The sequence below is a fragment of the Zootoca vivipara genome, chromosome 2 (assembly GCF_963506605.1).
Source record: "Zootoca vivipara chromosome 2, rZooViv1.1, whole genome shotgun sequence".
NCBI classification, from domain to species: Eukaryota; Metazoa; Chordata; class Lepidosauria; order Squamata; family Lacertidae; genus Zootoca; species Zootoca vivipara.
In genome coordinates this window covers 64,915,576-64,942,539 of record NC_083277.1, presented here as the reverse complement: position 1 = coordinate 64,942,539, position 26,964 = coordinate 64,915,576, and the positions used below count along the sequence as shown (strand labels likewise).

Here is a 26,964-nt window from a genome sequence, read left to right as displayed (position 1 = left end):
TCCAGTGTGGTCCAAGGCATCTGGAGGGCATCAGATTGGCAAAGGTTTTACTTTGGAATGCAAATTGCATGCATATTCCTAGCTACTATGATGAGAGGGAAGTTTTTCAGTCTAGGCCCAATTGAAATGTATGAAAGGGCAATAGTGTTTTAAGAGGTCCACATTCCATCTCCTGTATCTTGCCTTCTCTGGCCCTGGGCTGGCCTTCATTATGAAGTGAATTCCATGTCCCGAATCTTACCCGTTGAATGCCAAAATACTACAGTTTGGACTGTGTGGTACTAACACACAGGTTTCTAATCAGTGTACCTTAATTTTGATATTTCCGTGAGTAGAGGGAGAAAAGAGTATGAATGCCAGTGAAAAGTTCCCCAAGCAAGGAAATTGAGCTGGGCAGTTTTTACATGTAGAACTCTTAACACTGTGATGCAGAGTGAGTTAATGGAATGAATATAAATCTATATACGCAATATCATAAATAAATGGTAGCCAGCTAAATTGTTATTTTAGAGGCTATTGAGTTTTTAAAATATTGCAGTGCTTGAGAGGAGTGCTTCTGTTGTGAAACAGAAACCTTGTCACACTGCTTAGGACACCATTTTTATTAACACCCCTTAAGCTATGGAGTGCATCTCAGGATCCAGACTGGCTGTCAGCCTTAAACCTGAATGCTATAATGGTATACAGTGGTACCTCCGGTTGCAGACGGAATCTGTTCCGGAGGTCCGATCAGATCCCAAGGTTTCCGCAACCTGAGGACCGCTTCTGTGCATGCACGCACAGTGAAACCCGGTAAAATACTTCTGCATCCCAAAGTTTACATAACCAGAGGGTTACATAAACAGAGGTTCGACTGTATAGTGTGTGTGAGGAGGATGGAGTCTCCATTTTGCTTCCAAACTGAAGATAATCATGCAGATTTCATTGGAGGCAATGAATGTTGATGTTTACACTGTACTTTTTAAAATATTTTTATATTTGTTATAAAACTTTCCTCTAATAGATCTCAATTCCTACTTTGTATTACAATTGTTCATGCTTCATAGGGGCCATTGAGACTTGTTCTTTTGTACTCAAGGCCAGGAATGTTTGTGTGTGTGACCTGAGGAAAGGGTATGGCAGACATTTCCCCTTCTTAAGTCAAGCTGGGAGTGCTTTGCTGAGATTGACCATATGTGCTATTCCTCTGCACAAAGGAGTTTACACCTCAAATTAACTCCCATCTTCCACTTGCAGAACAACAGAAATAATCAAGCATTAGGGAATCCTGTTTATCAGAAAACGTAGTGCACATGGGGTTAGCTGATAAAATGGCAAGCAGTGGCAATAACATGGATCAGAATGGGTGGATCAGAATAATCCAAACTCTGTTTTTTTCTTTTTAATGATTCAGGAAAGTACTTCCAATTAGCATGTATTAAATGTCACTGGCAGATTAGACATTGTGCGGAACGTAGCAACGTAGAGTTCATATTCAGGGAATGCTCAAACCATGGTTTGGAGGATTGGGAATAAGTAGCAGTGAAACTTGGGCACATGCAGCAGTGGGGAATCTTTTCAGCCTGAGTGCCTCATTCCTTCATGCTTAGCCTTATGCTAGTAGTGCTTGGGGACAGGGGCAAAATGGATGTGACAAAACTGGGTAGCGCAACAGGTGTAACTCTAGTCTTGGAACAGTAGTCCAGCCATGCAAAGTTCAGGCATTGCTACACACAAGCACATCTCCATCTGCCATCTTCCATACAGGCATGGAAGAGGCATTATCATAGTTTAAAGGGACATTCAGGCAGAAGCAAGCCAGGACGGCACGGAGCAGGCACCAGGGAAAGAGTCTTGAGGGCCAGATAGTGAGGTTGGTGTGTGTGGAACATTTTACCCAGAACCTCAGGTCCATCCTCCCTCCCCTGCTCTCTAGTGCTCATACCTAAAACAAAGTGTGGAAATGCCAGACAATTAATCAGAATGTAGCCATTCTGTATGTGTTCTTGATTGATATGGGTCTGGAGGTTTTGGAGTTATTCATACCAAGCCAATTTCATTTTTTAAATGCACACTTAAAGTGACTTGAGTTTTTACAAGCCATCAAATGTGTGGATGATATGACATTAGCATAGGAGTGAGGTTGCCGCTTTTTCTTGTTAGGAAGTACAGTGGTACCTCGGTTTACGAACTTAATCCGTTCCGGAAATCTGTTCTTAAACCAAATCAGTTCTTAAACTGATTTCCCTAATGAGGCCTCCCCCCCGCCGGTGCCCTTCCACCATTCAGCTTCCGTTCTTAGACCGAGGTTCGCAACTTGGACACTACTTCTGGTTTTGCGGAGTTTGTAAACCGAATAGTTCATAAACAGGGCTGTTCTTAAACTGAGGTACCACTGTAATAGTAATTATTGCCTTCATCAATAATTGGCATTATTCTAGTATTCTAGTCTATACGGAGGTGCTTCTTTAAGAATTTTGTTTTGGCGATGTTTCCTGGAACCACGTGTTTTTCTGTTATTTCTGACAGGAATGCCCAAAGAGAAGTACGAGCCACCTGACCCACGGAGGATGTACACAATTATGTCCTCAGAGGAAGCAGCCAATGGAAAAAAGTCACACTGGGCGGAGTTGGAAATAAGTGGTAAGTGGAGAGATATTGGATGCACGAGAGTAGCATGGCAAATAGTCTTTTTTTTATATAAAAAAAGTATTTTACTTAGTTTTATTAAATGTTCCAGCACAGCAATGTGGTTTAAAATTTAAAGCATGTTAATTTTTAAACTTTCGGTATCTTAATTAAATTTGTCACCCTTTGTCAAACACAGTGTGAAAGCCTAGCTTTTAAAAACATCCAAAACTGCAGTCCAGTAGACACTTACCTAGAAGTAAGTTTTATTGAACTTGATGACACTTACTTCTGAATAGACATGCAGAGGATTGCATTGTAAATTGCTGAAATACTTGTGGAAATGAATGCTGTAAGTTAAATAGATGAAGAATTCTTTCTCTCTTCTGTTTTGAGTTTTCTTCCAATCTGGATCCTGCTCACAATGTCTTCTGAATCTTTCCAGTCTACATGCTTGCTGACAAGCAAAAAAATAAATCTCAAACCTTGATGACTGAGAACTTCACTTTGCAGAAACCACATTCTCTTGAGCAACCTTCATTTTAATGGTTGTGGATATGGTAATGCTTCGTATCAGTTTACCCAATACTAGGCTGAATAGTCTGTTATTTCCTGATTCCCTTTTTCAAATTGTGGTATGTTTTTTGTCTTCCCAATTCCAGCCTCTCATAAGGTCAGAATTTTGCATACTTAAGTTCTTTAAGAGCTTTCAGGTATATGCCATCCAGACCAAGGTTTTAACTGGTAAATCTCTTATTCTCTTTTTATTTTACTTGTAGATTTAAAAAAACCTTCACACACTCTTTACAGGCAACTTACCATTAATATATATGTTGAATTTGATAGCACTGTGTTCAGTGTTTTCCAATTGATTCAACAAAACTCCCATCTCTCAGCCAATTGTGGATACTGTACCTCTTTCCATTCAAGTCCAAGGTCTCTTCCCTCCTAGTCAATTCAAAGGACAGCCATCTATTACATCTAGACATGTTATGTGTTGCAATTTTGAATGTAGTCCACGTTAGGGTAATTGTAGCCATTGGTTATTACACTTTCTCCTTTATCTGATTTCATTCTCCATCACTTTTGGTCAGGGGAGGGACATGCTCCCTGCATCAGGGCTGCAATCAAATTCATATTTACATAATGTGACATGATCTATTCTGCTTTTTGACATTCTAATTAACACTACCCCAACATGGCCTTCCCTGTTCTTTCTGTATATAAAAGGATACCTATATCCCAATGATTCTCATCTTCCTACTAGGTTCTCTTAATGTTGCAACAGCTACATTCTGTTTTAGTACTATACACCCAGGTTTTTCTCCCCCGCCTTAGCTTAAAAGCCTCTAGCATTAGAATATAAAAGGCTATATATAGATACATTTTCAAATCTCCTTTTTGTATGCAGTTTTTCCTACAATTCCTTTTTGTCTCTAAAAATCACTGTTATTTTTGTCCTGATATTTTCTAAGCTCTCCATATCCCCTAGTTTAGCCACCTGAGAGTTCCTAAAAGGTGAATCATCCTGAGCCAGATGTTCACCAGCTCCTGTTGTCTTCCCCTCAGAAATCAGCTTAAAAACTGCTTTGCAACCTTTTTGATGTTGAGAATCAGCCATTTACCCCTGATCTTTAGTTTCTGATTAGAAACGTAATAAATGATGCATGCTGATGTACTATGCTATGGCCATTAGCCTATTAGTTGAGTATTCTGTAGGTACTCGTGTAAAGATCTATAAATCTCAAAGGCAGCAAGTTGTCCATGCATGCAGGTATTTTATTCTGGTATCAATTAGTTGAGTGATATTTATGGAACTCAGTACAGAGGTTGTTCTACCAAAATGTGATGCCTGATCCTTTAAAAAAAAGATTCTGGAACCTTGGAATTTTCTTTAAAAAATCTGATTCAGTTGGGAGATTTCTTAGCATTTCAAAATAAATATCTTTCTATTTTGCTGATGAATTAGTAGCTACTGTCTAGATCAGGGGTTCCAAAATGGTGGTGATGCACAAGCTTCACTCAAATGGTCTGCAGCAAATCTGTAAATACAATTAAATATCATAGAGTATATAATATAACACATTACAGTTGTTACAACAGGCAGAAAAATCATTAAGTGGTCCATCAAGACCCTCAACGATTTTCAGGTGATCTTGGGGGAGGGGTGTTTGGGAACCTGTTGATCTTGCTTCCCCTACCTCTGATTTCTACTTTATTATGAAGAAGCATTTGATCACTTTTGAAGCACAAAAGCCTTGAATTCCCATTTCCATAGTGCATCACAAAACTAAACAAAAACTGTGAGGAGTTAAATTTTTGGGCATATATTTCAAATGTATCCGTTGAAATACATTTTAAAATAAAAGGCAAATTAGTTGGTGTTTTGGTGGTTGAATTGAAAAGTACCTAACACAAGAAGGGGAAGTAGATAGTTGCAGAAACTGTTTTGATTCATTTGCAGAAGTACTTGCACAAATGTGAGACGAGACAGAAAATGTTTCCCTCTTGTCTTTCAGGAAAAGTAAGAAGCCTAAGTTCATCCTTGTGGTCACTGACCCACTTAACAGCTTTGCATCTCAGTGACAACTCCTTATCCCGTATTCCTTCAGACATTGCCAAGCTTCACAATCTGGTATATTTGGACCTGTCATCTAATAAAATCCGCAGTTTACCAGCAGAGCTCGGAAACATGGTGTCACTCAGGTAAACAAAATGCATCTGTGAGGCCAGTATGATGTCACTTCAGGTTTCTGTATTGTTTTATATTGCAGTTTATTATTATTATTATTATTAGTAGTAGTAGTAGTAGTATTAAGCAGAAAGCTATCCCACATTAGCTGCTTCTTGGCTGATTTATTTCCAATTTGTATTGCAATCTTTCTGCCTACTGGTGTTTGGGGAAGGTTGAAATATATTCATGTTCGCTTCTGAACATGCTCCAATTTCAGGAGTATATTGCCCAGCTATTCAGAAAGAGGTTAAAGTTCAATTTTAGGCTCTTAGCTTGCTTTATGGCTGCTCAGATAAGGAGTCAATTTGAACCTGGATGACTGGTTTAAAACTCCAAAGTTTTTCTAAAAATATTTGTACTTTATGGAAATAAACAGCTGTTCATATTTTTGTTGCTTATTTGAAGTGTTACATTTCCTAAATACCAAATTTGCCATCCAGAGTTGTCTCTTCATGAAATCCTGTAATCTTGTGTGTAATGTGCTCCCCTGAAAAAAATGATAAATCCACTTACTTTAATGGTTCTTTTCCCTGCTGGCTTATTGGTAATCCCCATGGCAAGGTTAAAACATTTCTAAACAAGGATAAAAGCAGCATCCACTTTGGTATTCAATGCAATACATAAAGGAGTGGTATCATAGTGGTCATAATAAGTACAGTCACATAAATTTCATAAAGCCTACTATTTTAATTTGTGTGTCATTATTGTGATACTTTCTCAAAGTTGCTCCTAACAGCTTTCTGAAACTATTCCGTTACGTGTTATCATATCATTCTTGCATGCATCTGGTATTGGAAAAAGTTGCCAGTGCAGGACAGTCCAACTTTTCATACTAAGTGGTCTGCAAGGGTACTTTGACACAGAACCCATGGGCCACACACTGCCTTGTAATATGGGAGGTGGGAAGGGGGGGGCAAAATTTGACCACCAGCCCAGCCCAGCCCTTGCGCTGCCTTCCCCAAACTGGCCAACAAAGGTGCTGGGCTTGGGGAAGGAGGTGTAAGGCTCTGACAGGGTCCTAGAGCCCTCCCATCACCTTCCGAAAGCTGGAAAAGCACAAACTAGGCTTTGGGAAGGAGGATGGAGGACTCTAGGACCCTGTCAGAGTCTTCATGCCTCCTTCCTAAAGCCCAGCATCTTTCTTACCCAGCTTTGGGAAGGCAGGTGCGAGAGGACTGCAGCAGGGAGCATCCATATTGCTGAGGGCCACCAAAAAAGGCCCCAGGGAGTGTGTTGGATTGCCTTGTGCCAGTGTATTTTTCATTTTGCTGCAAGGAGATGTCTGGCAGTCTGCTAAACGTTTCCACTGCATGAAATGCTGAATGAATGGTGAGGAGAAGAGAGGATCAAAGAAGGAAGAAAAGTCTTGTTCCACCTCACCCTCCTCTCTCCCACCTTGTGTCTCATCTCCTGTTCCTATGCCTTCTTCACATTGGGGGGGGGATAAAAATTATTGTGGGGGTGGGGAAATTTTGCTCAGTGGAGGAGCGCTTCAGGGTGTGTTTCTACAGAGGACCAAGCAGACCCTCAGTTATTAGTTCAGGGGCCAAGGTAGTTGAAAGTGCCTAGTTGATCTAGGCTCCTAATCCAGTCCCTGAGAGGATGGCACAAGGGCAAAGGTGTCCTCTAGATGCTGTTGGACTCTAGCTCCCATCAGCCCTGGTCATTATTCTTGCTGCTTAGGAGCTCAACAACATCTGAAGGGTACCACACTAGGGTATAGGATACCTGTGTGCTTCAAAAGGCCGAGGGTTGGATATATTTCTTGGAGGCATGAGGGAACATTCATCCATAGTACACTCCCTTTTGTGCTCCCTTTTGTGCTTAACTAAGCAATTTTAAAAAGAAGGTAGAACGTCTCTGCAGTTGGCAGAAGCCTCCGGTCCTACCTAATAGCCGAGTTTTCAAATGGTCGTAGGAGTGTGACTATGACTAATAAAATACGAGTTGGAGTCCTTTTATAGATGTTCTTATTGAGCAAAGCTACCCGATTTCACTTTTATCTCTTCTTCAAGAGGTGGGTTGCTGACTGCCTGGTAAACAATCTTCTCTTACCTAGCAGGTTTTCTTTTTAAAAAAACAAAAACCTCAATAGTATATCAGAAGGCTAAAACTATAAAATAGCTCAACTTTCTAACTGCTTGTGATGAAAAGAAGCTCAGGAAATTGTGATTTCAGTGAACTGAGCAATGAATTAAGGTGGGGGGGGGAGTGGTAAAGAGCCCCAGTAGCTTTCTTATAGTTAGCCTATTTCTTATAGTAACTACCTTACATTATTTTGTTTAGTAATTTTGACTGTAGAAGTACTTTCTCCATGGTTTTACTTCATTAATGGTTTAACAAGTTTACGTTTAGAAGATGTGTTAGTCAGTTTGCTTTAATTTATCATTGTCTTTAACTACTGCAAGATCAATAATCTTTGCTGTTCAGTTTTCCATTGCTTTTGAAATGTGCTACGTTAGCGCAGTTTCTCTTTTGTAGTGAGACAATTTTCATTTAAAACAATTAACTGTATATATCTTACTACTTTTGTCTTCATGTGACTTAGGGAACTCCATTTAAATAACAACCTGTTACGAGTCCTACCATTTGAGCTGGGAAAACTCTTTCAGTTACAGACATTGGGTTTGAAAGGTATGAATTTTAACTATTTCCCCCTTGCCCATTGCTTGCAATTTTCAGTTGATCTCATTCCTCAACCAGCTGATATTTTAAGAAATAAAATTGCTACCTAAACTGGAAATGGCATACTAAGATTCAGGCACTTTGAAATCATGATTTTTACAAATTTCTCTAAACTGCATTTGTTTTGAAGATCATTTCCCACCTTTATAAGAAGTTGAGCTAATTTTACTGTTTCTTCTTGCCTGTACAACCTTAGAGTCCATATTATATAGTGTATGTATGTATCTGCTTCTTTCTTCTCTCCCCCCTCCTCCCCCACCACTCCAGTTTGGTGATATTTCTATAGAGTGAGAGTCTGAGATTTTCAGCAAAAAACAGTTTCCTGAACTAGACACTTGAAATAAAAAACTCTCAATGTTCTTGAGGTCTCATTTTCTCACCCTCTTCCCCAAACACTTCTACAGGAAACCCACTTACACAGGATATACTGAATCTCTATCAAGAACCAGATGGAACAAGAAGGCTACTGAATTATTTGCTTGATAACCTGGCAGGTACTGCAAAAAGAAGTAAGTAGTGACTTCCTAGAACACCTATTTGTGGCATGTAAAATAAATATCATTACATCCTTATTATTATTTTGTCTTCTGCAAATAGTTTCAACAGAACAGCCACCTCCCAGATCTTGGATTATGTTGCAAGAACCAGATCGAACAAGACCAACAGGTAGAACTGAATAAATCTGCTTTCTTTCCAATCAGTGAAATTTTGTATTACCTTGCCTGTGCATCTTCGTTCCATTTTGCTTTATTTTTTATAGCAAGTAGTATAGACATTTTTAAAAGGGAAGTCATATATATTTAGAAATTGAAACATCTTGTGTTTCTCATTCTTTTGAAAATTTTCTATATACTACATTATTAACATGGCAGAAATACACTTTTTTTAAAAAGGCATTTTCCCATATGTATATCCACTGTACTGTTTGGAAATCTGTAAAGCTTTCTGAATAAAAACACCATCACCAAAACCGAATGCTGTCCAAACGATGGCACAGCCATTGGTGGCATCTATAGAAGTAAATTATTAAAGAACGTGAGTGGATGTTAAAATCAGAATTAAGTATGGCCTCAAACTGTGTAGATCCATTTCGTCATAATGGCAACCCAATCCTATGTATCATGTTTACTCACCAGTTAAGTGCTGAGTTTAGTGGGGCTTATGTCCTGTGCATAGTATTGTAGCTTAGTTACGAAACAAAGCTTCAATTGATTTAGACCTGAAATTCAATAAGAGCTCCTAAGTAGTTTAAGGGTTACCCTCATCTTGGAAAAAGTTATTTATATAAGCTGGCTTTATGCTGGCTACGGTAACAGCTATTGACCTTGTAGGGGAGGTTTTGTGCTTATTCCAACACAGATTGAACCAGTACATTATATTGTATTGTCTGGCTATTTGGTGAATGGTGGAACTACCAACCTAGTTTCTGGAGAGAGAAAATCTAAATAATACTGCATTATTATAGGTCAGCTGCTCAAATTTATCTTGGAGTTAAAGTAAGCAAAGCCTAAAGCTGATCAACTTATTTAAAGGGAAAGTGAAAAATGTATGTTTAAATCAGACAATTTCTCTGTCTAAGTAAAACTCTCTTATACTGCAGCCCTGTTTTCTGTCATGTGTTACAATGTCCTCTGTGATAAATATGCTACTCGGCAGCTATATGGCTACTGCCCATCATGGGCATTGAACTGGGAATACAGAAAAAAGGCTATTATGCAGGAAATCTTAAGCTGTAATGCAGACATCATTAGTCTTCAGGTGAGAAATGACTTTGTTCTTTTTTGTTTATGTATGCATCCATTTTTAAATGTTTTTAACTTAAGCAATTTTCTTTCTACATATAAGATGTGAATCATTACAAGAACCATACAATATGCTCTTAAGCATGCTCTGAGAACTATTTGGATGAAATTCCAATAATACAGTAAAATGAATAGGGGACTAGTAAAGGATGCCTATGAAGCTTAAATATTTGTTGTTGCCTTTACTCCCCAGCCCAGTGAGAGTCTCTTCCTGATTTATCATCCCTGTGTCGAGATTCATTTGCCCTCCCATCTGTTAGGAGGCTGGGTTATGTGGCTGCAGATGATGTGCCAAACTAGCAGATGCAGTGAAAAGGGTTGCAGAGCTTTTCTGCCAGGGATTACATGGGCCTTGAAGCAGAAAACAGGAATTAGGGTCAACCCTGCTGGCCAATAGACATTTCACCAAGCCAGGGAAATTCTGTTCTGTTTATTAAAGATCATAGCCTGTACTGTCTTTAAGAGCTTGAGGTGGGCAGCAGTCGATCAAAAATATATATAAAATATGTAAATTGCTGTTAAAATGGGTCACAACTCTGTCCAGGTATTTCCCCCTTTCCTCCCTTCTGTGTGTTCCCCTCCTTCCATTGTCTTTTCCTCCCTTCCATTGTTGCTTAAAATAAGCAGTTTATTGCATTCTGGCCTGGTTGTTTTTCCTAGTGTTGCGGACATACTTCTTTCTCTGAACTAGTCTAGTGTGTATCTTCTGTTTGCATTATTCTGATGACCTTTTCTGAAGGACTCTGCTACACACCATTTTTATTGTGTGTAGCAGAGTGTAACAGAGAATTTTGTGCATAGCAGAGAATTTTGGTGTTTAATATATTTGTAGTGTTCTCTCCAAGCTGTTGGTTGCTGCATCCAAGTTTGTGGAGGGCTTTCTACTAATTGCAGGTTCTCCAGCTGTTGAAGATAGTTGCATGTGGAAGCCTTATATTTTTGCTCACTGAGTTCTTAAAGCTGCCCATTTTGGTCACAGAAAAACTCAGTATTGCTACTAGTATTAAGTAACTGCAAGATAGTTTTTGCAGTTGTTAATGTACTCTGAATTCTTTAATACAATGGCTGGGGTTCACTTAATGTATGACTCAAGATGATGATTTTGTGGAAAGGAGTTCAATGACCATGGCATCTGATTTTCTGTGAGCTCCAGATTTAATAGCTTGGCAGGGATAAAGTTTAATTGGGATTTTTCAAACAAATATTTTTGTGACTTTGTACTATTACTATTCTCAACAGTCTTCTGCATTGGGTCCTTTTTATACCCTATAAACGCCCCACTGTTCTACTTTTATATTTAATTTAATTGCTTACTCCATTGTGTCCTCTGATATGTGGTGCCCTTTGAATTTTAGACTGTTACCATCAGTCACTATTTAGATGGAGGGGAGGGGAAACTGCCAGATCAGCTGACAGTGTTTCTATGACTATTCTTACTATTTCATTCATCCTGAGCTACATGCTTGGCAAGCATGCTAAAATGGCACATTTTATTCTGGACTAGCATTGTGGCTTAATCCATTTCACAGTAATGTAAAATGACTGATGTCTGATGACTGACTGCTTCTTATATTGACTTGGAGCATCCGCTGAGTGGAGTTTGAATTGTGACACTTCTGCCGGCAGAAGGGGGTAGTTGAGTTTCACAGACTCCTCCTTCCCACTGCAGCTCCTTGTGTCCCCAATCTCCAGATGGAGGTATCCCATTCTTCCTTAGAAAGCTCAGAGCAGCTTACATGACCCACCAGTGATCTGTTTCCTAGGTGTTTTGACAGTATGTCAACTAGCTTGAACAATCTTCTAGCATCAGGTCATCCCAGACTGTTAGCTATGCTATAGGTTGAACCTGGCTCACAATGCTGTTTTTAGTAATCTGCAACTGTTTTTCGAAATCAGGTGCATGTTTTTATCTTTGAAAAGCACCGCTTCTCCCTTGGGTGCAACAGTATTGTTAGAAGCTCTTAGAGGCTCAGGAAACAGGAAGGTGTGTGTATTTGTGGTGTATGTATGGTGCATGTGTAGCACTGGTTACACCCATTGATGGCATGTGAGCCTCAAAGCCCTCTGGTCAAAAATGTTAGCTATTCCTGTGTTAGGCTTTCTATCCTGAAGGGAGGTACACTGATGATGGATTCCTGCTGCTGCTTTGTTCCTATTGTATTGTATATGGTTGGCAGACAAGTCAGAGTCCCACATAAGCTGTTCTACAGAAAGGCATATGTATACATACATATCAGTAAAATAAAATGTAACACTAGTTCTTCAGAGGCCTGCTTTAAAGGGGTATCCAAAAGAGACTTGATCTTTGTTGGAGACTTGAATTCATTTTCTTTTTAAAAGTTGCATTGTGATGCATTTGATAGCTCACCTAATTCTTGCGCTGTCTTACATTTTAGGAGGTTGAAACTGAGCAGTACTACAGTTTTTTCCTAGCAGAATTGAAAGAGCGTGGATACAACGGATTCTTCAGTCCGAAATCCAGAGCTAGGACAATGTCAGAACACGAGAGGAAACATGTTGATGGTTGTGCAATATTTTTCAAGACAGAAAAGTAAGATAAAAAATTTATCTTGTTCTCTGGCTACAGTGAATGAGGTTGCACAGCAACATCAGTTTTTAATCCTCTATGAAACCAGAGGCAGTCCTATAGCTTTGTTTCAATGTCTTTCATGTCATTATACTATAAATTCTTGTTCCAAAAAGATTATTTCAGTAATTTGGGGAGCCTATCAATACTTTGGCTGTTTAGGACTAGGTAACTTGAGTAGTAAAATTGTTCACTCATTAAATATGAATAAAGTAGTGGCCTTCTATGAATTCTCATAATAGTTCACAGCTTTTGGTGGAATGGTGAATAGTGATGGTTATTTTTATTTAAGAAAATGTCTGCATGTCTGCTTGTATGTGTTCAAGCATTTATGATGGCCACAGTTGTGGTAAGTTTTCACAGCCATTATATTCACATTGAGAAGTCTATTTAACTAATTTCTGACAGCTGTGCAAATAGAATATATGTGAATCATATTGTGATAAAATGAAAAATACGGTGTTCTGTGCAGATCTTGCTTTAAATTGATTTTATTGCTTTCAGGTTCACCTTGGTTCAGAAGCATACTGTTGAATTTAATCAGCTGGCTATGGCAAACTCAGAAGGATCAGAAGCAATGCTGAACAGAGTAATGACAAAAGACAACATTGGAGTTGCTGTGTTGCTAGAGCTACGAAAGGAGTTAATAGAAATGTCATGTAAGTACAGTAAATGCAAATCCAGTTTTCGACTGGACTCTGCAGCTATCTTCCTCATGTACACACAAACCCTTTTCTGCTTTAGAAAAGAGTTGAGAACAGGTTTATCGACCAGTTCTGGATAGGAGAAGTCTCTACTTCTAACTTTCAGAACTTAGTGTGAAATGAAAAACCTTCCAAGGAGATGAAGACAGTTGCTTAACCACAAAATTTGTTTTTGCCCACCACCACCAACTTAATTTTTTGCATACTGTTTAAGGTGTATGGAGTAGTCATGCTGCCCCAAACTGGAGAATGGTTTTTCATGCATCTACCTGTCAATACAACTTTTAAAATTTACTGTAAAAAAACAAAAACTTTTTTAAAAAAATGTTTTAGTTTAAAAGGGAAGTGAAATGGGATCAAAGTGGAATGGGAAGATGGGAAGATTCTTGAGGCTAGAAAAAGATTTCTATGTCATCACTATTTTCTCAACTCTGTGTCTGTGCTTCCCTATTGGCCATGATTTGTTCCTTTGACTGCCCTAGTATTTGCACACATCTGCGGTAAAGATGCTGCTTAGCTTAGCATGGATGACAAACTGTATTTGCAGGTGATTAATGTAGCCTGTATTTTCAGTTAAGTAGATACTAATACCCTTTGTCACTGCAAACAGTATCTGTCTAGATTGCAGAATTCTTTTGCATGGTATTTGTCTTTATTGCTGTATGGGGAAAGGGCAATGACTGACAAATACTGCAGTTAAAATGCATATTATGTTTGCTAGAAAATTGTATATATAGTAGCTTACAACTTATTTGCAGTCCATCACAGTGGCTGTTCGTTATCATGTCGATAATGCAATAAAGCCAGCAGAGGGAGCACAGAGCCCTTTTTTGTTTTAAACTCATAAAATGGCTGGTTGAGATAAGGAATCCTGTATTTGTAAAGTCCCACTTAATTACTGCCGATTAGTTTTATATATCTCTTTAGCAGTATTTTTAAAGCCCTTTTCACCAATGCAATCTATGCAGTATCACTGCTGTTTTCTGAAGGGTTTTTTATTTTCCATTTTAGCAGGCAAGCCACACCCAGGAATGGATAAACAGCTGGTCCTTGTAGCAAATGCACACATGCACTGGGACCCAGAGTATTCTGATGTAAAGCTGGTTCAGACCATGATGTTCCTTTCTGAGGTAAAGAACATAATTGACAAAGCCTCTCGGAGTCTCAAGCCTGGTATTTCGGGGGAACACGCAACAATTCCACTTGTATTGTGTGCAGATCTGAATTCTCTGCCAGATTCAGGTAAGTGCAATCATATTCCACTTGCTGAAGTGTTGTAACACTGCATTTTACTGAAACTGCTGGAAGTTGAATAAAACTTGATAGTGAAAGGGGCTCCCAGAGCCCTTTCGAAGGCTGTGCAGAAATGAACTTGAGGGGCGGCTCTCAGAGCTCACCAGCTGATAAGACACTGAAAGCCCTCTTGGCTGCACTAGTGAGTTCCTCATGAAGGGCTCCCCAGCTCAGACTCCCTGGTAAAGTTCCCTGTGTGTGCTGAGAGAGAGAGTCTGCTTGCCGAGAAACAGTTGCATGCCCACTTCAAGCTCTCAATTGTTCCATTGCAGCCATGTCTTTATTTGTCCACGTATAATGGCAGGTGAGCATGATTTTGGGGAAACAGCTTCACAGGACAAATTAGGACCCCTGTGAGTTGGAAGTTTACCACCACTAAATCAGAGACATCTAGTCTAACACTTCACCCTTAATCAAATTTTATGGTCCCTAAATTCCAGCCGAGAGAGAGATTGTGTGTGTAATGGGGTGGGGGTGGGGGTGGATTGTACATTCTGCTTGGGCTATTGAGATGGATCATCCATCATGAATGTAATACTATTTAAGAGGGACCGCTTGTTCGGTGTGTTTTTTATAAAAAAATATTTCCTTCGCCATAGGTGTGGTTGAATATTTGAGTACCGGTGGAGTGGAAACAAACCATAAAGATTTTAAGGAACTGAGATACAATGAAAGTCTCACTAACTTCAATTGTAATGGGAAAAATGGAACCACCAATGGAAGGATTACTCATGGTTTCAAGTTGAAGAGTGCCTATGAGAATGGACTAATGCCTTATACGAATTACACATTTGATTTCAAGGTGAGAGTTGAAATAAATTCCCATTGCACTATTACTGTTTTATTGCTTATTCAGCATAGGTGTGCAAGAAGTTAGATGAACTATTAAAACAAAATTGGAAGGGTTAGTGACAAATTAATTGTCAGGTTTTGGAAGCACATTTGAAGAGAATAAAGCAGGCTGATAATTGAAAAGGATGCTCTCCCAATCACAGGAAACAGCTCAACAGCAGTAGCCATTGCTTGTGCTTAAGAGGCCCATGGCCATGGGAAGGTCGTGACCAAAAAGTTGCCTAACTTTACACAATAATTCCTAGGGGTAATATTGCCTCTTCAGAGATATTAACAAGAAATATATGTGAATCTCAGTAGCATAGCATGTGAACACCTTATGATGACTAACTGTTTAAGAATTATCTCAAAAGTTTCTCTCCTATCATTCAATGATTTTATAGCAGTTGACAAAACAAATAAAACATTTTTTAAAATCATTTATTTACATACAGCTTTCTAAGGCAAGTTGTCATAAAGTATGTTACAATAAGCGCGTTAGCATCTAAATAAAACAAAGAAACAAGAACGTGAAATCAAGGGGAAGGCAAAGCATAAATGACCACGAAAAGAGCTCATGTTGCAACAAGACTATCTTAAGCTGCCCCCAGAACACTAGAAGGGGTAATACTAAACCTACAGCATGAAAAGGAGCATTTCACAGTTCTGGGGCAGCAGTAGAGATGGACTTGCTTTGAGCATGATGGAATCTGAAGCAGGACATTGCATTTCTTCAAACTCTGTGAATTATTATTATTATCATTATTATTATTATTTAGAACATAAATCTTATTACAGTGGTACCTCGGGTTGCAGTTCGTAACCCGAAAAGTTCATAACCCGAAACCGCCGTTTGCGCATGCGCAAAGCAAGCACGCCGCAAATACTTCTTATTATTTTATTTAGAACATAAATCAATTACACTGACAACAAAAACGGAACAAACCACTACCATTGACCCCCAAAGCAAAACAAACAAGACAGTAAAACAGAACCAAACAAGAAAACAAAAAAATAAAAGAAAAAATTGTCACCCATAATCTATATATATAAAAATGTAAAAATCTTGAAATTGACGGCCGCTATGTTCTCCGTAACCGCTTGACCGATCGTCCTGAAATTTTGACACAGCGATCCAGGCCACTCCCCGAGGGTTGTAGGGGACATGAAAAACCTCAAATCACACACCTTGGCAGGATTTGACCCGCTTTTCCACCAAGTCAAACAGCGCCCTCAAGTGGAATTCCTCCCACAGTACACCCCCTCCCTTCCTGTGAAATCTAAGCCACACCCACAAATCAAATGACATCATCAACCAAGCAACTGAAAGTCGCCCATTATCAAACCCCTAGGCCCTGCCAGGCTGCTAGGCCTCCACTAGGCCTGGGGGGGTAAGATAACCCACAAACCCCGCCTCCGCCACGAGATCCTGTAAAACAGGAGGCCTTGGCTCCATTTTACAGACTAGGCCTCAGCTCTACAGCCCTTTAAATACTATCCCGAATGGAGCCCTGGGTGGGAGGTGGGGGGAGGAGAAGCCCAAATAGGACATGGGCTGACGTAGGTTGGGGGGAGCAACTGTCCAACAGCCACCGAAACAGCCATTCCACCCCAAGCCCAAAGCCTCTCCCGGCGGCTGCATTAATAAACGCCTGGCAGCATTAGGCAGTCATTCATCATGTCTCCTAACACACACTTGGGGGCACAACGAGGGGTTTTCGCTTTATAATTTAGTGGTCGTTGTGTAATGCTTAGAAATCCTGCTATGGCTTATTTTATGGGTATGTCTTATTTTAGGAGAAACAACTGATTGTAAGCCTCTGTGTCTTTTTTTTTATAAAAAAAAACAACCATGCACTTTCTCTCCCCAGTTTAAGTCCTCAGATATTTGCAGTGGCCACCCCCACCCCACCCCATTTACAATATCTCCCCTCGGCTTTGCAGACTAGGCCGCTTTCCAGACCAGGCCAAGTGGAGGTGGGGGGCAATAGAGGGCAGGGATACGTAATGGGTCAGAACGGGGGGAGGGAGACACAGGGATGAAACCTGCCCTCTCCACAGAGTCTCGCCTCGACTCAGGGGGACTCTGAGGCTCAGGGGGATCTGAAGGGGGGCTATTACCCTCCATTTCACAGACTAACGCACAGCAACGCGTGCAGGGCCAGCTAGTATATACTATATTTTCATTCCAAATTCTTCTGTCTCGACTTCCTTCATCCTGTACACGGTTTTCTATTTTCTCCTTCTAAACTGTCTCTTTTTTGAATTATTTTTACTATTTTTCCAAGTTAATTGAAACAAGACCAGGTATTTATTTGGGGGCACTGCTTTTTAAAATATTCTCTACACTTTCCCCAATCTTTCTGGAACTTTTGTTTGGGCTGTTATTTATTATTTATACCCCGCCCATCTGGCTAGGTTTCCCTAGCCACTCTGGATGGCTCCCAATCGAATTTTAAAAACACAATACAGCATTAAACATTAAAAACTTCCCTAAAGAGGGCTGCCTTCAGATGTCTTTTAAAAGTAGGGTAGAATCATATGAGAACAAGTGGTCCTCAGTGTGTCTGGGATCCATACCATTTAGGCACCTGAATTTGCCTTGGGACCGTGACCGTAGTCAGGGTAGGTGCTTCAGCACTAGAGTAATGTGGTTACTGAAGTCCATACCTGATATCAGTTGAAATTGCTTCCAGTTGTGTGTCTTCCATTTTTGAAAATATTCACTCCATTTTCTCTCTTTTCAAAAGGGTATTATTGACTACATCTTCTACTCAAAACCTCAGCTGAATATTCTTGGCATCCTGGGACCTTTGGATCACCATTGGCTAATAGAGAACAATATAAGTGGCTGTCCACACCCGCTCATTCCTTCTGACCACTTCTCACTTTTTGCACAACTGGAGCTGGTGCTGCCTTTCCTGCCGCCGGTAAATGGAATCCATCTGCCTAGCAGGAGGTAGTCAAGTACATTTTAGAGGGCAACCTCAGTCTAATTTGTAAAATTGTAAAATCTGAATATAGAGGAGTGAGGTATGGCCAACAGGGATCTTTCTTAATGATCTTAATTTTAAATCTAATTATTTCATAAAGAAATAGTAAAAGCCAGGTGCTATCAGACACACAATTCTGAGCCCAACATGCTTTATTTACTGTTAGACAGGGACTGGTGTGTTGGCACCTCTCTTAGATTTGTTACAAGTAATCTGTTCTATCCAATGTAATATTTCATGCCTTGAAAATGGGGAATTACTATAATAAATTCTCTTTGCACAGATATCTGTAGCACTACTTTTTTGAGGCCAGTAGTAAAACATCAAAAGACCATTCTTCCATACTTCACTCCCTTCTTTTTCAGACTTGTTTGTTTGTAAAATATAGAATTTGAATTTAGCCTTTATTGATTGTATATGAACAACAGAAAACCTGATTTATGAGATTTTGTACTTTAAAAAAAACCAGATTTGGAAAATGATTGTATTGTAAACTAAGGCTAAATTTTTATCTGTTTCATGTGTTATAAAGGCCAGCTTGTAAAAGAAGTTGCAGCAGGCTTTCTCTGCTAATGATTTGCACTGTTAGGGTTTTTAGCCCTTATGTACTACTTCATTTTTTAAAATTGAGAACACTGCTTTTAAATCTAAATTTGGTTAAATGACAGCAAATTTCTTCAAGCTAGTTAACATACATACATACATTCATTTCTTTCTTTCTTTTAACTTAAAGCAACAGCGCAAACGTTCTTGGAACAGATAAGCTAAGCAGTGACTGATTAGGCTTTGTGGATTGATAGCCCTTATCGATATCTACATTCTAACATTTTTCTGCCAGAAGTGGAATGGCAGAATATTGTGTGAAAGCTTTTTAGTTTCTGTGTTAAGTCACTCATTTCCTATCTCCACTGTGCCTGCTTCATTTTGTTCTCAATTAGCACTGCCTGTGCATGCAGAGAGAACCTGTGCATCCTCTTTTATTTTTTTTAAAATAATGTTAACATTTTGTGAAAATTTTATGAAGATACTTTTGTATAAGCTGTGGCATCTATTTTTTTTCCTTTGCAAAGCGTTGAATATCACTTTTTGAACACGTTCAGATGGTGGGTACACAAATCCTAAGCTTCTGATCCCCATGCACTGCTTCTTTCAGTGTCCTTGCACAATGCTGTTTGTTTGGTTTGTTCTCCCCTCTCCACGTAATACTATCATGTGAAGTCCCTTTCAGTTTAAGCATATTCCTCCCCAGTCATTCCTCGGTCGTCATTCCTTGAAGCTAAAAGTATACAGTCTTCTGTTCTATGAAGCAGTGTAACTAGAGATGCATTTTCAGTACAGGTTCCCTAGACAACATTTCAGATCGAGCATTAAAGTGACCAAGTCCTATTCTACAAAGTGTCAACAAAACCAAGGTTGTAGTATGCCCTCATAGTGCCATTAGTGTTTGAAAGCCAAGTATATATACGGTATATATAAATAGATATATATATATAAAATCTGTCCATAAAAGGGAAATTCTATCTAATCCTTAGCAAACATACCTTCATTAATAAGTCTGTTTCTTATTTAGAGAGAGAACTTGGTCAAACTGCTTTTGTTTCAACTGCAGGCAGAGAAACAAAAGCTCTTTCTTGAATTGAGAAATTCTGAATATAATGAATAAAAAAGGGCAATAATGATTGAAAATTTTATAAAGAAGAAACTATAGGCACTTAGAAGTGCGCCACCATTTTGTTTTAAAGAATACAATAAAATTGCAACAAGTTCATGTTTAGCAAACAAGCATTTGAAAAAAATTTAGTAGGAAAAGTCCAGATCTTGAATCCTTGTCTAGGACCTGATTTTTCTTTTGTTACATGTTTTTTTAGTTGTGCAAACACCAAACATGTCCAGTTTATAATCAGTACATCGGAATGCTGGTAATAATTGATGTAGTAGATTCAATTAGTAATGTTGCTTTTTCTGTTCTTGTTTTTTGGGTTTGGGGGTTATTTTGTACAAGTGTGAATAAAAGGCGTTTTACTCATGTTTCCTTAACAATGTGTTGGTAATGTGCATCATGACAATTTTCAGTGGCAATGGAGCCAATTTAGCTTTTCATACTCAGCAACCTATTTTGTTTCCTGATTATCTGGATTATTTAATTGTATGTCCAGAAAGCTTTATGGAAGGGAAGCACTTATTCATTTTATATTCCTTAGAAGGGATTAATTTTTCCTTTTAAGCTGGAGCTTGAGTGCACTTGGTAAATCCTAAAGGTTTAAGCTTTACACATGCATTTTCACATTTCTTTGTTCAATCTTAAATATATATCTATATGAATTTATGGCAGCACATTAAAAGGTTACAGCCCGTTCATGTACTCAAGGACTCTGTTCTTGCCTGGACATGTTGCAATCTATGGGCACTTGAAATTCCTTTTCCATGTTTGGCATAATAAGATTATTGAAGTATGAGAGCTCAGAAAAATAAGAAACCTGATCCCCCTTGACTTCAGTGAGCCTTTGGTCAGATCCCACAGTACCAAAGTGACGCTCACACTGAAGAAATACTCTGCAGAATAAGAAGTTGCACCTAATGTGTCTGGCAGTCAATATCAGAATAGTCATACTTTTAATACAGTTTTCTGCATCAAACAAATTCATACATTTCATAAATGAATGCAATAAACTATATGTGTTCACAAAATGCTAATTTCCAATAATCCTAACACTTAATTTAAGGTGGCTTTGGATGTTGCCATAACAAATGTTCAGTGTTTCTTAATGTAATCACATTATTATTATTATTATTTAAGGACGTAGAGCATTGGAGGGCCTGAGGATCCCTTGCCCCATTCCCCAGTTTAATCAAACTAGATGTCTGACTAGGGATGGTCACATATTGAAAAACCTAATACCTACAACCTGCCCATTTCTGGATAAAAGTGATCTTAAGGCGATAAAATCAATTATGGTGGAATTTAAGCAGGAAATATAAAATATATGGGATTTTCTATTTTAAAGACAGTGACAGAAAAAGCTCTAGGAAATGTGTGTAATTATTCTGTCCCTTTTTTATTTGTGGGCTCAAGCCTCAATTGTAAAGTTAACCATTCAGGATGCAAACTTGCATCTGAAAACTCTGATAAAGTTATTTGAATTCTGCTGTGACTTAAATGTCTAAAAGTAGTTTCAGATGTCAAGTTCCCACTTTATCTATGGGGCAAAGAACTCAAAGCCAAAATAATTGCACTAACATTTTCAGCAGAATTAATCGCACTGCAAGATTTTTCAAGTCAAATTTACTACTGCTTATGTAGTGACTCTGTTTTTCCCCATCCAGCCTGACTCAGTGTTTTAGTATATGTTAACTCCTGCTATACTTTTTGGTTGTCTAAGCTTTTTTAAAATGTAGGTATCTTGGTATGCTTAAGTAGTATCTAAAAATTAGAATCCCTAGTCTTTATTCACAGTACTTCTGTATAACGTGTAATGCACTGGACTAACTCTTGTTTACCATATGTGTAACAAAACAAAAACAAAAACCAGCACATCATCTGCACTAAGCTCAAAGAATGTTGCATTTGTCTATAGGCAGCTCTTCAATAAGATAAATGGGAAATTGAAAATGGTCTGATGGTAAACAAGGGCTTTTACTGTTCTCTTCAGTGGAACTTTCTTCTTGGTCAAATTTTAACTAGCTAGTATTATATTTATATACAGGGTTGTCTTTTTTTCCTTTACCAATGTATTTTCCTACTCATAGCTGACCAATAAATTCAATATCTGTTTCAAATTTCTTTTGAAGTCTAATAATTTACCTTTTTCACCTCCGCCTGTAAAACAGACAGGACCGCTGGGATTGCTGTTACATTAAGCGTTTAATTCTCGGTCCTAACTACAAAAAGAATAAGGCTTCAGATGGAAAGCAGCACATGTCCAGTCCTGAAGCAGAGATATCTGTGCAGGCCTGTCCAGTTTCTTGGCCTCTAGGCTTTCCTTTTCTGTCTCGAAGAGAATTGAAAACTTTCTCAGGATCCCGGGTAAAGCCGATGGGCAGGACATGCAGGTTCCACTATCAGAACACAATGTGTTCCCAGGGAATTGTTCATTAGGCGAGCTTTCACATAAGCTGATGGTTTTCCATAATTTCCCATGAGAACATTTCTAATCTGTGATTTGTCTGATCTTGCTCCTTCTCTTCATGGTTTCCACCCAAAATGACTGCCACCGGCCAGCAAAACACAAGCAAGGAAGCGGGTAAACTCGCATCTGTTCAGATATCGGAGTCAGCCATTCGTGTAGTGAGGTTTGGGTATAAAATTAACATTTTGGATAACACTCGTCCTGATAGCAGGACCTACAGGTATGCCACTAACAGTCAGGTGTACTATTTAATGAATGTGTTACAATAAGGAAAGGCAGCTACTGGAAAGTAACTGGCATGCATACCTCGGTGAAACCTATTCTAGCATTCCAATAATTGTCAGAATGCAGTCTTGACCGCTTTATCCTTTTACAAAACTAGGTTTCACAATCCAGAACCAAATACCAGCGCCACATTTCCTCATATGCAACCTTCTAAGGGCTGCACCATTGGGGTGGGCGGGGCCAGAAGCAAAAGTGGGTGGAGCAACAAGTGCATGCATGCATTTCCAGAAACTAGTGTGTAGAAAAGGAACCCCCAGTTTTTTATGGGTGCAATAGTACCTGTTGTGAAAGGGCAGGGCAAGTGTTGAAACATTTGAGAGGAAGACCTGACATTTCCTCAGTAGCAAATAAAGCAAAGCAAGTACCGAGTATGTTTAGGATCTGGATATTTTCCTCTGTCGGAGGACTATAATTCAAATTTCTCCAGGGGCCTATAGTGTGCATAATAGCACAAATATTATCCATAATGTATATGTAGGTGTGATTTCCACATAGGTGAAGCCCCTCTAGAAACATAAAAAGCAGCAAAGAAATGTTCCATCCATGTTGAAATTTACATATTTGCAGAGAAGCTATATATGATCTTTCTTTATTCAGCTGCTCCAGTGTGGTGTTTGTGTTTCCTGCAGACAGGTTCTTCAGTTTCAAATGAAGAAGCCATAACTTCATATTTTACTTAAGACTTTTCCTGCCCACATCCATCTCTCAGTGGCTTGGGATCCCTGTTGCTTTAGCAGTTGAGTCTTTTCTTTTGCAGAACTTTCTTAAAAGGACTAGGGTGTTTAAATCCGTGAAAATGGTTGTTCTTTTTTTAATCACTACTTGAGTGTATAAGTGACATGGACTTTTTCAAAATATTTTTTGTATACCTGCTTTAGATGTTTAACAGAAAAAAAACGCCCAAAAGAAGTTAATTTAAAAGAAACATCTCTCTTTTTTAAAAATAATTTTTTTATTGATTTTCACAAAACTTTACATCAGCATATAAATTTCATCAGCATATAAATTTCATCTTTATACAGTATCTAGCTCCGTTGAGCTCGGACTTCCCTTCCCCCCCCCTTAAGTAGGTAGTATAGTTCACTTTACTCGCGCATTTTAGAATTTCATCACTTACCAGAAATAAATGTTAACTCTAACAAAGATTGTATCTATAATACATCAACCTTGTAGGATCTAGTTTATACCCGAGTCTTTAAATTCTTATAATTCTCTTTAGCATAGTCCAACTTTTAACTTTGTCACATGTTCACCACATGTGGTAGAAATGGCCTTCTGCTGCCTTGCATTTCCAGCATACTTTATCCTTCTTTCTACGGTATACATTCTAGCCAGTTTTACTGGCGTCATATACCAACGGTATACCATTTTCATTATGTTCTCTTTTAGGGTTGTACATGCTGTAAATTTAAGGTTTTCCTTCCATAATTTTGTCCAATCGTCAAACTCAATATTGTGCCCTAGATCTATTGCCCATTTTATCATACATTCCTTTACTAAAAGAAACATCTGTGTGCCAATGTGAACCTTCTGGAAATGGTCTGGCAACTGCACACTAAGTATGTTGTGGTGTGTTAGTCGTGCGGTGAAGCACTCTCAGGACTCCTGTATCATGAGCCATCCCAAAGATATGGGCACTTTTGGGTGCAATAGAATCACAGTTTACTTCCAACCTCAGTTCCCAGGTTTGGCATTGGCGAAAGAGGGTTCCTTGGACTGGAAACCCTTGCTAGTTGACAAGCCAACTTCTGCAAGAGATGACTACAAACAGCTTCTGCAGGTCAGCCACAATACCTGAAATGGTTCCTGGTAGCTAAGCTCTAGGACAGAAGAATGAAGAAGTGAAAATAGTCCAGTGGCAGAAAATGGTGTTTGCATGTCTCTTGTCCCAAGAGTGGGGAATCTATGGACCTCCAAATGTCATTGGGTACCAACACCCATCAACTCCCACCAGCATGACCAATGGTTAGAGATGCTGGGAGTTGTGGTCCAGGAACATCTCAGAAGCCACAGGTTCTTTATCCTGCCTTAAGTGCCTGGCCCTCAGAAGGGTTCAGGGTTATATGGAGTATCTTGCACATTTTTCTGCTTGCTGGAGCTGATTGGAGCTGGAGTCCCAACACCAGCTGAAGAACTACAGGTTCCCCAACCCTGCTGAAATCTCACTTCTGTTAACATTTTGCAGCTGTGTTGCATTTCTGCTGTGCTTCACTCTTAGCTGGCAATTAGGAAAGAAATTTATTAGAATCAATCACAGCTGATGTCTGAGATCACCCAAACATTCAGATCTTTGTGGAAGGATGCAGCTGACAGTGTGCAGAGCAAGGAGAAGAGGTGAGGTCCTACTTAACAAGCACAATGTGTTCCCTGGAAATCATGTTAGGGAGGTGCATAAGAAGTCCACAATGTACATTGATTCCCATGGGAACATCTCTAATCAGTGATTTGTCTAATCTCTCTGTCTCCATGGATTCTTCCTGAAATGGTTGTAGCCAACTAGCAGAAAAAGAAAACTGGTTTTTCCAATTTCCCTTGCTGCATGATTTCTTCCCAAGGATGGCTGCTGCTGACCAACAAAGCAGGAAGAAGGGAGTGGGCCAACTCCAGCTTTTCAGATACCTGAATATGTGGTATGTATAGCAAGGTTTGGGCATATAATTCTTTATGTTCGGATAACTGAATTTTTGCATAAAGAGTGGGCAGATAGCAGGACCTACATGTAATATGGATGTTTACTGTTGATAATACTTTTCACTGCTTCAGGCACCCTTACCTCTTAAGATTCTTAATCCATTTCTAGTTTTGCACCTGTGTGCCCATTCCCCAGACCAAAAGGTGCAGTCAAAATTATGCCCTCCAAAAGTTGTGGCACTCCAATTCCCACCAGCCCCAGCCAACATGGATAATGCAAACTATAGTCCCACAAATTCAGGAGGGCACCAGGTTAGCGCTAACCTTTTAGCATTACCCAGGCATTCTATCCCACATTGTGGCAAGCCCCTTGTGTCACCATCGCCATTCCCACAGCTTTTTGCCTGTTGTTAGGGACCAAGCCCCTGGAGCAGGGGGGCTTTTTATATACTTGTGCAGGGTCCCAGCACAAGTTAGAAAGCCTGAAAGATCAGGGTTCTAAATGACACATGGAGCCTATGCAAAGAGAAACGGCTCCTTGCTGAAATGGTACAGCCCCCCAGTGCATGATATGGAGGGCTGTGGGAGAGGCAACAATGACATGAAAGGAGAGGGGCTGTGGGGGGCACCCCTATTCTCCCTTGGTGTGCTACATTGCTGGGGAGAGCCTTGTGGATTGCTGCCACCGCATAGGGAGGAAGTTCATTGGTTGTATGGTGGAGTTACAGAAGCTTAGCTAGAACAGACACCCCCCATAAAAAGGAAGGAAGCATGTGTAAGTATGTGAAAGTACAGATCCACAAGCGGTAGTGCAGAGATTTTAAAAAAGTATTGTGGGGAAAGAGCAATGTGGAGGTAATGGTGCAGAGCAACTTGTCAGGTAAGGAAAGGGAAGAGAAGGCTGTCTGAAATGTGAGAATGTAAGGAGATCTGTGGGTGAAGAAACCTGTACTGATGAAGAGGAGGGTGGTGTGAGAAAGCACTGATTTAAATTAGTAACAAAAATGCTTTCCTGAACATAGTGATGCAGCTCTCAAACATGGAATACTAATCCTCATAGTGTCTTCTTTTTCGAATGTGAAAGCACTGGCCTAGCTTCTTATATACGTTGTTGCATGAATAACTTTCCTTTGTACTTAGAGCAGAAACTACACTGTGTGGGAGGGAGGGAGGAGGAATAATAATAAATAATAATAATAATAATTAAAATTACTGTAATAATAATAATTTATTTCTACCCTACCCATATATATCCCCCCCTCTCTCTCACACACACCCACACACCCCTGGAGTTCATGTACAGTGGAACCTCGGTTTATGAACACCTCGGTTTATGAATTTTCGGTTTATGAACGCCGCGGACCCATCTGGAACGGATTAATTCATTTTCCATTACTTTCAATGGGAAAGTTCGCTTCAGTTTATGAACAGACTTCCGGAACCAATTACACCCATGATTCAGTTTATGAACGCTTCAGTTTAAGTACCCCGCGGACCATCTGGAACGGATTAATCCACTTTCCATTACTTTCAATGGGAAAGTTCGCTTCAGTTTATGAACGCTTCAGTTTATGAACAGACTTCCGGAACCAATTGTGTTCATAAACCGAGGTACCACTGTATAACAATGAAACTGGATAGCTCGGTTAGCGTGTGGTGCTGACAATGTCAAGGCTGCTGGTTCA

General features: G+C 39.4%; 1 protein-coding gene across 3 annotated transcripts in view; it reads left to right on the top strand.

Annotated features, from left to right (window-relative positions):
* CNOT6 (CCR4-NOT transcription complex subunit 6) overlaps positions 1 to 22,017 on the top strand; it is a 36,121-nt gene extending 14,104 nt beyond the window's left edge. For 2 of the 3 annotated variants that reach the window (XM_035105606.2, XM_035105608.2), the window contains 11 exons: positions 2,509 to 2,622; positions 5,127 to 5,313; positions 7,890 to 7,975; positions 8,431 to 8,535; positions 8,624 to 8,692; positions 9,627 to 9,784; positions 12,225 to 12,379; positions 12,920 to 13,074; positions 14,131 to 14,361; positions 15,012 to 15,214; positions 17,994 to 22,017. In XM_035105606.2, coding sequence (XP_034961497.1) covers positions 2,511 to 2,622; positions 5,127 to 5,313; positions 7,890 to 7,975; positions 8,431 to 8,535; positions 8,624 to 8,692; positions 9,627 to 9,784; positions 12,225 to 12,379; positions 12,920 to 13,074; positions 14,131 to 14,361; positions 15,012 to 15,214; positions 17,994 to 18,206 — 1,674 coding nt within the window. In that variant the 5' untranslated portion in view covers positions 2,509 to 2,510 and the 3' untranslated portion in view covers positions 18,207 to 22,017. The remainder of the gene's footprint in view (positions 1 to 2,508; positions 2,623 to 5,126; positions 5,314 to 7,889; positions 7,976 to 8,430; positions 8,536 to 8,623; positions 8,693 to 9,626; positions 9,785 to 12,224; positions 12,380 to 12,919; positions 13,075 to 14,130; positions 14,362 to 15,011; positions 15,215 to 17,993) is intronic. The other variant, XM_035105610.2, reaches the window with a different exon arrangement.
* Positions 22,018 to 26,964: the final 4,947 nt, after the last annotated feature.